At 44.0% G+C, this 13,264-nt stretch overlaps 1 protein-coding gene across 1 annotated transcript in view; it reads left to right on the forward strand.

Annotated features, from left to right (window-relative positions):
- The window catches only part of pdia5 (protein disulfide isomerase family A, member 5), an 82,069-nt gene that overhangs the window by 61,633 nt on the left and 7,172 nt on the right, over nt 1-13,264 (forward strand). The window contains exon 15 of the mRNA XM_080786487.1: nt 7,876-7,946. Within this exon, the coding sequence (XP_080642613.1) occupies nt 7,876-7,946 (71 nt within the window). The remainder of the gene's footprint in view (nt 1-7,875; nt 7,947-13,264) is intronic.

The following is a 13,264-nucleotide window of genomic DNA, read 5'->3' on the forward strand; positions in this document are numbered from 1 at the left end:
CTGCTTAAATCAGTCACCCTCCCTCTCACGGCGGGGGAAACATTTAATTGACGGACCACAACAGAAGCGAGTGCTAGCGATAGCGGTAGCGCTACTACACGGTAGATATCAGCGAGACCGTTCTGAATCAATAACAAGCCCCTTATCACGTCAAACACGTCAGCGGAAGAAATCAACATTAGGATTAAGAAATTCAGACCTAGGACAATAAGCTCTCCATGGTGGCACATTGAACTTCCATTCAATTCATCATCATTTACAATTACAATTTGGGAATTTTTTAGCAGACGCTCTTAATCCAGAGCGATTTAAATTAAGCAAGAACAAACAGCATGGCAATACATCACATATAAAAAAAAGTTATCATGAAACATACGTAGGCTAAGAATGTAACAGCGCCATATCTATATAATGAAACTATGCATGTGTACTTTATAGTGCTATGTCTAGTACATAAATGCTATCTAAGTCTACATAAAAATGCTATCTAAGTTACATAAGCCTTTGCATACGCCTGTAAGGTCGCTGGGGCAATGATGGAGTCTGAAGATCACCTTAGCTGATCCGAACAAACTCTTATAAGGGCGTGTGAAAATTCACGTTATTGCACACAGTTTCCTCATCCTGGGGTTGGATGACTTTGATCGACCATAATACGTAATATATATATATACGTAACGTGGGGATGACTGCCAAGTGCCAACAACACACGTCATCACAATAATATAAACTCCACCTAAGCCATAGGGAGAGGCAGAGCATGACTCAGTTCGCTGAGAATAGACGTACGTGTTGGTCGAAAGCCCGACAATGCAGTTCTGCCTCCCATTACTCAACAACACATCCCTCCGGGGGTCTCACACGAAATACGCAAACACAGAAGTGTCTGTATATTACACATACTATACTGTAGGCTAGTCACGCACGCACGAAACTATAAAACACACGTGTGCACCTCTGTCCCGGCCTCAAAGGGACTCTGCACGGAGCGCTCTGCACTCTGTTTTCTCCATAATGGCTTCGCAGACGGTGATAGACTCCACACGGTCCCTTTTGTAGCCCCCCCTCCCTTACTCTGCTTAAAGGAGAATTCCATACTAGAAGGCTTTCTTACCTTTATTTGTTATGTCCCCACCAAAGAGGTCCAGGTGTTATGTTGTGCAAAAGCATTTCCCCTACTATGAGCCCTCAATGAATTTACTTGAATTGAATGGGGCATTGGGGTGTTGTGCTAATTTGCTTATTTCCATCGCTCAAAAATCAATTTCTTTGTATTATATCCTCTTCATAATGTAAATAATATCCCAAGCGGCACACTTTACTACTTATTTCAACCCAACCCCCATTGAGGGCTTATATAATAGTAGGGGAAATAGTCAATAATGCACTTTTGCCCAAAATAACACCTGGACCTCTTTGGTGGGGACGTAACGACTACGAATAATGGTAAGAAAGCCTTCTAGCATGGAATTCTCCTTTATCAAAGCGTGGCTTCAGAAGTAGTGCTATGCTAAGTGTGAACAAACTGCTCCTGTCTCTATATATGTCACCCATGTCTGATCTGCACCGTCTCTGCGCGAGGGGATTTGCAGAGATGAAACTGCGCGCTAATACATGGTGTCTGGAGAGAAACTGCTCGCTAATACAGTACATGGTGTCTGGAGAGACTTCTTCAGACACAAACCGCGTATTCTTTCCCAAAGGTTTTATAGCACAATGGGTTTTCAACCCCTTTTTTTCATGTCAAGGCCCCACTATGTATTCACCGTCTGAGCCACGGGATAAGATTTTGTCCAAAAAATGCCATGCTGTATTGATGTGGTATACCATTAAGGAGAGATAACGGGCAAACGTTTGATCAAAATAACAACTGTTCCATATTCGTCTAGCCTAATTATGTAGATTTTCTCGTAAATGAAGCAATGCAGAGATGTGTAGCAATAACTTAACTGAGAGCGTAAAATGAATACATTTCTAGTCACAGATCTGGCACGACTGGAGCTTAGCTGTCGCCTCATCCAGCGGTTTATTTTCAACCCTTTTCGTATCGAGTCTCATTATTTATTTGGCATCAGTCTGAGCGATCAAAATGACAATTCTTCTACATTCTCTAATGGGGCTGTAGACTTATTGTACATTCAAGTAATGCAGATGTTTTAACTCTTTGAGAGCGTAAAATGAAACCAAATGGACCCGGTACGGATCCATTTGGTTTCATTTTACGCTCTCAAGAGTTAAAGATATAGGGGGCACGGTGGCACAGTTGGTAGTGCTGTCGCCTCACAGCTAGAAGGTCCTGGGTTCGATTCCCGCTCGGGGCACTGTGGGTGCTGGCGGCGTGTTTCCTCCTCCGCGTCATCAGTGCCCATACCCGAAGGCGGGGTTGGCGAAAGGACCTTTCTGTGTGGAGTTTGCATGTTCTCCCCGTGTCCCCTAGGGTCACAAAAACACAAAAACATGCAGTAATCCTGGTCTCTAAACTGCCTCCCCCTGGCCAGCCGGGGCGCCTGATGGAGGGGAAAGGAACTGGTTGGAATAACGTGTTCCTTCCACGCGCTACGTCCAACCAGGGAAACTCCCCCCTGTCAGGTGTAAAGGAGCAACTTGGACACTCGAGCATGAAGGAAGCATGAGTTAAGTCTGTTGCTCTCCCCAGATTGGCGGAGGGTGTGTAGGGCCCAGGATCACAGTAGATGATTGACACAGGGGTGAAAAATGGGTTACAAAATCGTGGGATAAAAAAAATATATATAAAAAAAAAAGAGTTAAAGATATATAATGGTCCATTTGGTTACTAGTCTCGTGTAGCCAGACAACTATTCCACAATCTCCGAATGCTATAAGTCTGGAACTACAGCTCCGGAAATCCGTGTAAGAAAGCTGCCATTTCCGTTCACGAACATAATATATTTTAAAAATATTTGTAGAGCTTTTTTTTCTCCCCTTTTCTGCTAAGCAACAAGCTATATACGCTTAGATGATTTCTATTTATATTAGGAAACATTTGCGCGACTGTAAAGACGAAACGGAAGTGGCGAGGAGGCTCCACTTCCGCTTTATTTAGTTTACTCATGACTTAGCTCTTCCGTTGCTCCAGACTGTATGATGGAAGCATTTGGATATTGCGAGAGGCAACAGTCTGGCCACGCGAGACTATTTGGTTACCAACTAACTCTCCCATCATTTAGCTGGAGACCACCTGGAACCCCCCTCAAGGACCACTGGTGGTCCCCGGACCACTGGTTGAAAACCACTGGCCCCAATCCCACAATCCCCCACCCCCATTCATTCATATCCTCTGGAGGCACTCAGTTAATTAATCAGTTAATTAATTAATCAGTCTCTTTGTTTACATAATTATTACATTAACCCACTGCTCTGATCTGATTGTACTAAACACCCTGTCTGAGAATGGGGCTGCGTGGCGTTTAGTTACGAACAGTGATTCAGCAAGCTGCCGTTGCTCAGAGCAACATTAGCAGCGTTCCCCTGTCACTATGCTTAAAGGACCACTTCACCACTTTTAAACCTATCTTCATATAATAGGTCCTCACGAAAAATCATGATAAAATGGCACCTTTTTTTTTTTAGGAGGGCTGTGGGCAGTTCAGAAACCCGTCCACCAGTGACATCATCGTTGGGCAGATTTATTTTTAAACAAGATTTATTTACAAAACTTTTCAGGACTAGAAAGCCTGCCGTTTCTATTAGCTTGAATTCCCCATCGATGATGTCACTGGTGGACGGGTTTCTGAACTGCCCACAGCCCTCCTATGACTATGAGACACAGACCGAGTAGAAAAAAAAATTGTGCCATTTTATTATGATTATTAGTGAGGAGTCGAGGACCAATTCTATGAAGATAGGTTGAAAAGTGGTGAAGTGGTCCTTTAATCTATAATACACCATTGTACAATGGCGTCACTCATTTACCTCAGCTATAACCCCATAATATACATGTTTTTATAACTTGCTACATTGTTTTGTTTTTTGTATTGTCCCTGTCAAATGATCATTGATTTGGAGTATCTGACGATCTTTCCCGATCCGATATTTATATTTTTATAGAACACTTATGCCATATCACAAAATGGTACCATATCCAAATTCAAAATCACAGACGAGATCCAGTCTAATATCATGATAATAATGACACTAGGGTAAGGGATGTCCCGATCACATTTTCTTGCTCCCGATCCGAATTCACATGAGATGAGATGGAGATGAGATTCCATTTATTGTCAATGTACAAGTACAGCGAAAAGTATTTTCGCATCTCACCGAAGTGCTGACTTGTCGGTAAGGATACATTAGTACAGTACAGTAGTAAATGCAGATATGAGCAGTATATCTCATTTAAATAAATAAGTAAGGATATGAGCAAGGAAGAAAAAAACCATTAGATAACACCATATTGCACGTAGCCAGTCCAGTGACCATATTGCACGAGTCCACATAGTGCTTGAAAATGACGTGATTCCACGGCTTAAACCCAGGCGAGAATGTGCTCTCTCTCTCTCTCTCTCTCTCTCTCTCTCTCTCTCTCTCCATCTCTGCCAGTAATTACAATTGTCAAGAGCAAGTGAAAATGGCAGGCTTTCTTCCCAGGAGGACAGAGAGCGAGAGATGAGAGCAGCAGGTGTCATTATTGACAACAGGACATGCCTTTTAGCGGCTTTCAAGAATGCGCCGAGGCCATGGGGGAATATATGGAATTTGAAGAAAAAAAAAAAAGTCAAGAAGATATTCCTTTGAACTCCACCGCAGTCACATGCCCTGTGCTTTTCATCCACTTTGTGTTCCTCTTCCTCCTCCATTAAGTGGCAGCGCATCGTGTCTCAGGGAGGGTGTACTCGGTCGAGCCCTGTATGTGCACTGTCAGAAATGACCTATCCGCAGCATGGTCACTTTGTTCTCACCTTGACGGAGAAAAACACGAGTCTCCCCCATGTGTTTATTTGTGTATTGCTCAGAATTTCCGAACACTTGGAACGTCGACGTATACGATTCGGTGTAATTTAACTGCCAAAGAGTACCACCTTTGGCAAGCCACGGTGAAAGCAAAGGTCAGTGAACCAAATCTAAAAGAAGAAATCGACGCTTTTGCACCCTATAAATGAGGTACAGGTAGCGTGCGTGGCGTCACTGTAATTGGAGTCGTGCGTGCGTGCGTGCGTGCGTGCTAACTGTGCTTGTCGGCAGACATGCAACTGCTTGTGCTACAGTGAAGACTTCATCCTACGTAGCTGCCGGCGCCATCGATCACTGTAATTGGAGTCTGGTGTGCTAATGCTGTTAATGACTTGTGGGATCAGAAGGAGGGGGCCCAGATCTTTACCCTTTAAGCTGTTATCATCTAGAAATCAGCCTCGGAAACGGGGAGAAGAAAGAAAGTCTGCGGCCGACTCCACTGCAATTTGGCATAGAGTAGCGCAAACGTCGATCACTCTCTGCTGATTTCTGATCGTCTGCACCTTTGTTAAACCTTTAAACCTTTATAAAACACACACAACACACTCATCTCTCTCTCTGTCGCTCTAATTAATTAGTCTCATGTCGCGCAGCTGCGTCTAGATTCTCCCGGCGGATCCTGCCGGAAGCTGCCTATGCCACAGAAAGCATAGGTGGACCCCACCCAGGCTATCTAGAAGTGAACTAGTTTGAACAATTCGTGTAGACGTGACATACTGTAAGTGATCCTATAGCCTGTATCCCTATATCGATATCGGTTTTTGACAGACCTGCATGGTTGCAATGTGTGCAGTGCACTGTTGTTTTTGACAGCAAATTTAGATTTCAGTTTTAGTCATAGTCTCTTGAACGGTTTTCATTTAGTTTTCAGTCACATTTTAGTCACCTGGAATGTTTTAGTCGACCTGAATCTACAGATGATTCAGTCAACTAAAATGTATTTTGGCGTGGCCTTGATGCCGTCGCAACTCGCAATGGCTGATTTTACACTCGCGACGCGTTGTGAGCTTGTTGTAGATCGGCTATTTTCAGCTTGCAACCAAACATAGCTTAGTTTTAATTTAGTTTCCATTTAGTTTTCGTCAAAAAGGTAGTCGACGAACATTTCTTGTCATCGTGTTAGTCGACGGAATCAACACTGGTGCACTGCAGTGGCTTTATTATTTAGATCTGCGAGGTTGGGTGTGTGGAGGAGATGCAACGCTGTTGGTTCTGTTACAGCAATATGAGGAGATGAGGCCTTATGTCCTTTAAACCATTCTGACCTGAGATCAGATTCATACGAGGTTTCCACTGGACACACACTGGTCTGATTGACCCATTCTGACCTGAGATCAGATTCTAAAAATGTCAGTCGTTCTTTGATTTTTCAAAAATAGCAGACCTACAAGCTCGTAGCGCGCCACTCGGTGGCGCGCTATGAGCTTGTAGATCTGCTATTTTTCAATAGCTAAAGCATAACATGATGCCGACACCAAAATGGATTCCCGTACAGAATGGGTTAAACTTGTGGTGACTTTGGTGGCTCCTCTTTGGGTGTCAATAATGTGCTGGTCGATGTGTCATTTGACACTCTCCACACGCACTATCATTTTGTTTTGCAAGTAAGGGATCCCATATCCAACCCCTATTCAGCTGGATGTAAGAATGGATGGTAAAACAAATTATTCGCTTTGTATGTAAATGATTGGAGCATCCCTATTGTTGTGGGCATGTCACAAATGGCAGATGGTGACACGTCAGCTTGTAGAATTGTCTGGGTTTTTTTTTGGCAAAGAAAACAGCACGGTGATTCTAGTAATTGGGAAGTCCTGTTGATGTTTTTGCCATAGATGTTTCATGTACTCTGAAAGGCCTGAATTGGACATTAGCAGTGAGAACTTGGGTTTTTTGGCAAGATAAGTGTGTCATGGGGTTTATCAATGATGTTTCACAGTATTAAAAAAGAGAACCGCTCCATAAGGCTCAACAGATAATTCAGTCGAGGCTGCACTTGGCCGTACTTGATGCCTGCTAAATCAGACCTATACGCACTTAGAATACACTTAAACTCAACGGACTTATACACTCGGCTCACAGCATTTCACTCAGTAGTCCTGTTCAGCACCAGTGTCCATAGCGATAGACTAATGCGAGGGCTGGTGTACAACACAATTGTATGGACACGGTGTTGTTTATTTCTATTTTAGTTTTAGTCATAGTTTTACTGTTAGTCTAGTTTTAGTCGACTAAACATCATATGATTTTAGTCGACTAAATCTACGGTTGATTTAGTCGACTAAAATGTGTTTTTGGCGAGCCTCGATGCCGTCGTAATGACTATTTTTACATTTGATGAAAATAGCAGATCTACAACCTGTCGGGTTGTAGATCTGCTATTTTCAGCATGCAACCAATTGTAAAATGACTTATAACTCTTGTCCACTAGTCCCTAACATTTTAGTCTAGTTTTTATTTGTTCTTACTTTTAGTCATCATAGCTTAGTTTTAATTTAGTTTCAATGTAGTTTTCCTCAGTGAGAAAAGGTAGTAGACGAACATTTTTCGTTTGATGTGTTGACCTCACCATACAAGCCAGTCTGTGCCATTTGGGTCTATCTTGGATCTGTATTCCATCCACACCATGTTGACATGTACAGTATATATGGAGGGCATCTGGAGAGTGGGGGGGAGTGCATTGCGTTGTCATATTTATGAGATGTATTAATCCTCATAAAAATACGAGCGAGCCATCCCTAATGTGGGCCTAATCCTATGAGGAACGTGCCATTATGTTATATCTGACGGGGGCCGTTTATTTCCCCGGCTTATGTCTGTGTGTGTGTGTGTGTGTGTGTGTGTGTGTGTGTGTGTGTGTGTGTGTGTGTGTGTGTGCGTGCGTGTGCGCGCTGCCTTCTGTTTCAGGGTGTCCGCACTGTAAGAACGCTGTTCCTCACTTCACCACGGCCGCCGACCTGTTCAAGGAGGACCGCAAGGTTAGTGTCTCCTTCTCATACTCGTACACATAATTGCAATCATCTCGTTTTGGGAGATTATAGCTTTCCTCCCTTCAGGTATAATAATGCGAGAAACGGCCTTGTAACTCGACACGACCAGCCCACAATCTTTTCAACAGCTACTGCTGCTGGTCCACGGCCAGGCATGTTCTCCCCGTGTCCCCTAGGGTAGGTACCCTCTCATGTTCTCCCCGTGTCCCCTAGGGTAGGTACCCTCACATGTTCTCCCCGTGTCCCCTAGGGTAGGTACCCTCACATGTTCTCCCTGTGTCCCCTAGGGTAGGTACCCTCACATGTTCTCCCCGTGTCCCCTAGGGTAGGTACCCTCACATGTTCTCCCTCTGTCCCCTAGGGTAGGTACCCTCACATGTTCTCCCCGTGTCCCCTAGGGTAGGTACCCTCACATGTTCTCCCCGTGTCCCCTAGGGTAGGTACCCTCACATGTTCTCCCCGTGTCCCCTAAGGTAGGTACCCTCACATGTTCTCCCCGTGTCCCCTAAGGTAGGTACCCTCACATGTTCTCCCTGTGTCCCCTAGGGTAGGTACCCTCACAAAAAAAGGTCTCTAAACTACCTCCCAACATGCAGCTGATTAGAGTCCCTTTGACACTTCTGTTGTCGTCAGTGACGCTTTCAGTTCAATGTGTCAGGGCCTTTAGAGTCGTGGCAGAATTTTAACATGTGCTTTGTAAAGACACAACCATGTGTGTGTGTGTGTGTGTGTGTGTGTGTGTGTGTGGGTGGGTGGGGGGGTGTATGAGGGAGGTTACGGTAAGAGATGAATATCTCTGACTCAGAGTCAGGGGGTTGGTCACAGTCGGTATTGGGGACACAGTGGGTTTGCGTGTGTATGTGCGTGCACATATTGGACGGTAGCCTTATGTCTCAATGAAACCGTCGGACACAGTGCACATTATTTGCAGGCCTCATCATGACACACTAATACAACTAAAATGTTGATCCCAGTATGTTTCCCAATTTCAGGTTCCTCTTTCCTTGCTCTCTGCAGCTCCATGTCTCAGCTTTGGAATGTTTTTTTCTTGTTTTTTTAGGAGGCTTTGCTTTTAAGTCGGTATAGAGTCTCCTCAGTCTGTACGAAGGCTTATCTGAGGGGGTTATCCGAGGTACAGAGACTAATAACACTACACTCTCACTTATCCTCTCCAGTCCTACTCACTCCTACTCTTTTCCCCCTGAGGAGTGACCTCCCAACACCCTCCTCTCCTCCTCATCATAACTCATTCTCTGTTATGCCTGAGTTACGCTCAGTTCCGTGCGAGTGTCGCACACACCAGGAAATCGCCGATCTACAAGCTGGAGACATGTCCAGTGCAACGTGTTGTGAGCTTTGTGATCGGCTATTTATTTACACCCCACGAGCAACTAAGGGAGAATTTCTTGGACTCAGCCTTCCCGAAAGAATCGGACCCTCCCTTTAGCCTGTGACTCAGTCTCACTCACTCACTCACACTCACACACACACACACACACACACAGTCACACACAGTCACACACACACGCCCAGACACACTGAACTAATTAGGACGCGTGTCTAGCAAAATGTATATCATCTCCAAAGTGACACTCGTTGAAAAAACAAAAGATTACAAGGACGCGTCGCAACGTTTAATGTCAAACCACAGATAATTACTCTCTCGTGCAATGTGGCGTGCTAATGTGGCCTGGCGTTTCAATAAATCCATCCCGAATGGTGTGAAAGAAAGGTCGACGACGTTACTGTAAAACTCTAAGCTTTTTTTTTATTTTTTATATATAATTCCCGAACAAATCCCCCCTGACAACATCATGAAAGCAAAGAGGGGATGTTGTTTGTGTCGAGATTGTATTAGGATGTGTCAGAACGCATGCTTCTCGCTGAAGGGGAATAATATATGTACATGTCAGCCTTTTTTTTTTGTCAGTGACGGCCAAAGCCCTTTCTCTCACACACACAAAGGAGTGAGAGATTATACTTCTCATCTCAAATGACTTGGTGAATCTGAAGCACAAGTCTCGTATTCCTTTTGCGGTGGTCGGGGGTTATGTGCCTGCAATATGTCTGTCCCCTTTTCAGTCTCAATATGTCTATCCACCTTTTCAGTCTCAAATAAAATACTGAACTGAACTTCAGTAGGTCGTCGTCAGAAAAATGAATGTACTGTTCCCATAATACTACTTCGACCTTAACCCATTCTGGGCTGGAACCCCTTTTGGTGTTTTAAGCATTGTTATACTGTTCCTGGAACAACACATTTTCAGATGGGGGTTGGCGGCCAAATACAGATAATTCTGGGGCTCCTTGACGTGAAAAAGGTTGAGAACCACTGACATAGAAAGAGAGTTTATTCAAAAAACTGTCAGGATTTTTGAAGGCATTTGTAGAATCGTCCTCGGGTCTAAAGGGGTTAAGTCACATCAGTCTGATAAGCACTCAATCTGAGGGAGGGGGGGAGTAATGAAGATTGAATGTTCACCGATTTCTGTAATGGAATCTTCGGAAGCCAGTAAGAATAATAATCATTTTGGCCCAGTACAAAGTACAAAGTACAAGATGGATTACCGGCTAAAAATGTCTAGATTCCTCATTCTCGTCCCATCACCACCATGCATCATGCTCTCATACCTTGTAGTCCAGTGTCCTATACACAGTCAGTCTGCTCCAACAGAGTGGAGCACCTCTTCACACCTTCAATCCTCACTATTTTATAAAGCATGGCCCGCGGTATATGAGGCCAGGCTGGGATGGATCACGGTCTATATGAGGCCAGGCTGGGATGGATCACGGTCTATATGAGGCCAGGCTGGGATGGATCACGGTCTATATGAGGCCAGGCTGGGATGGATCACGGTCTATATGAGGCCAGGCTGGGATGGATCACGGTCTATATGAGGCCAGGCTGGGATGGATCACGGTCTATATGAGGCCAGGCTGGGATGGATCACGGTCTATATGAGGCCAGGCTGGGATGGATCACGGTCTATATGAGGCCAGGCTGGGATGGATCACGGTCTACATGAGGCCAGGCTGGGATGGATCACGGTCTATGTGCACAAACAGTAAAATCCAGGAAAACCACTGTTGTAAAAAGATGTATAGAGCAGCTGCGGGAGTATACAGGAGCTGCATGTCTCTCAGTGCAGTGACATTCTGTGATTATTTGCCATAATCATATTAAAAATATATATAATTTTTGGCCAAATGCAATGAGACTTGACGCTGGGGGGGTGCGTCGGCTAGGTCAGGAGGTAACGGGGGGGTGCACGGCAAATAAAGTTTGGGGATCGGTTTTAGGGCCTGTACTTTTTACATTATATATTAATAATATTGTTTCCACTCTGAAGGATTGTCAATGCCATCTTTACGCGGACGACACAGTTTTATATTGTGTTGCCAGTTCTGTTGAGGTTGCCGTTAAGAACCTGCAGCTTGCTTTTCATACTCTCCAGGATGCCCCTGGTTGATCCAAGACTCGTTTTAAAGTAAAAACAAAATGTATGCCGTTTTCTTAGGGCTATGAATATTGACTTGGATAGTGTACTTCTTCAGAAGGCTCCACGATTGAGAGGGTCTCTGAATATAAATATCTTGGCATCTGGCTTGACGATAAACTTTCTTTTAAAATGTCATATTGTTGATCTTGTCTCCAAACTTAGACAAAAACTAGGTTTTCTGTAGAGCAATAAATTCTGTTTTCCAAATTCCAGTAAAAAAAAAGCCATTATTGAGTCCACTTTCCACAGCCGGTGGAACTGTGCGGCCTGGTAGTCCTAACGTAACCTAAGTAGATTATGCTTAAATGGTTAAACCTATAACCTTATTCCTAACCTTAACCTAGTAAAACGATGCCTAAACCTACCTGATACCGTTGGGAGGAGGCCATGCCTTTTTCCTCATCTGCAGTACTGTCATCAAACTAAAACGGCTTATCTGCATAAGTCATGTGCTGTAGTAGCACTATGCTGATCGGAATATAATGCTTTCCTGATGCAAGTATGCGCGCTACTAGTCATGCTTGTAATTCATCCTATAATGTCTCAGAACTTTGGGAGTGAAGGACAATGTGAACATGTGTAAGGCCTTAACCCATTCTGACCGGGAACCCGTTTTGGTGTTAGCATCATGTTATGCTTTAGCTATTGAAAAATAGCAGATCTACAAGCTCATAGCGCGCCACCGAGTGGCGCGCTACGAGCTTGTAGGTCTGCTATTTTTTGAAAAATCGAAGAACGACTGACATTTTTAAAATCTGATCTCAGGTCAGAATGGGTTAATCAGACCAGTGTGTGTCCAGTGAAAACCTCGTATGAATCTGATCTCAGGTCAGAATGGGTTAATATTCCCAGACCAGCACGAGCACAAGGCTGCACTTTAACCCGTTTAGACCTGAGAACCGATTCTACAGAATGTCTTCTAAATCCTGACAGTTTTCTGAAAAACCCCCATGTTTCTATGTCAGTCGTTCTCAAACATTTTCATGTCAAGGAGCCCCCAAAAATATGTGTAATTGGCCGCCGACCCCCCATCTGAAAATATGTTGTTCCCCAGAAGCTAAAAACGTTCGCTCTGAAAGAATATATATTCAAAGATTTGCACCACATTTTTTTTAAATAGCAGACCTACAAGCTCGTAAGAGCTTGTAGATCTGCTATTTTTCAACAGCTGAAGCACAACATAATGCTTAAAAAAAAACACCAAAAAGGGGGTTTCCCGTCCAGAATGCATTAATGATAAAAACATTACAGGCCAGACTCTTGAGCTCGCGCCAAGTGACAACGTGCAGCTGCTCTCAAAAAACTGACTGTGTGGGATCAATGAGATGTGGTGCGGCTCTCAGTCAATCAGCTGGAGAGAGGGGGATCAATAGCGGAATTGGCTGTGGAACCTTTTTGAAAAAACAATTCCTCCATGACTTCATTTTCCGCTGTCAATTCAGAGGAAAAACCTGATTGATTATACCCAGAGATGAGCACCCGGAGTAAAGTACGAGGGTAGTTAGATTGTACTGTATGGGTCTGCGTCTGCCATATGGCTTCCTCCGCTGTTTAAAAGTTCCCTCAATGTATTTCAAACTTCTGACCTGTTTAAAACCCCCCTTATGGCCACCCCAATTCACAGTGGATTGTGCCTTCTACCTGCACTATTCATTATGTTTAATTCATCATTTTAATGCCAATAGAAAAATCCGTGACATACACACTATCTCATTCTAACACGGTAATCCTATAGTATTAGACACTGAGTCCTGATTGAATAGAGGGAATCTGGCGATGTCATTTCCTGTCAGCTCATCGCAACAT

The sequence above is a fragment of the Protomyctophum bolini genome (assembly GCF_963924005.1).
Source record: "Protomyctophum bolini genome assembly, chromosome: 16".
In the NCBI taxonomy this organism is placed as follows: domain Eukaryota; kingdom Metazoa; phylum Chordata; class Actinopteri; order Myctophiformes; family Myctophidae; genus Protomyctophum; species Protomyctophum bolini.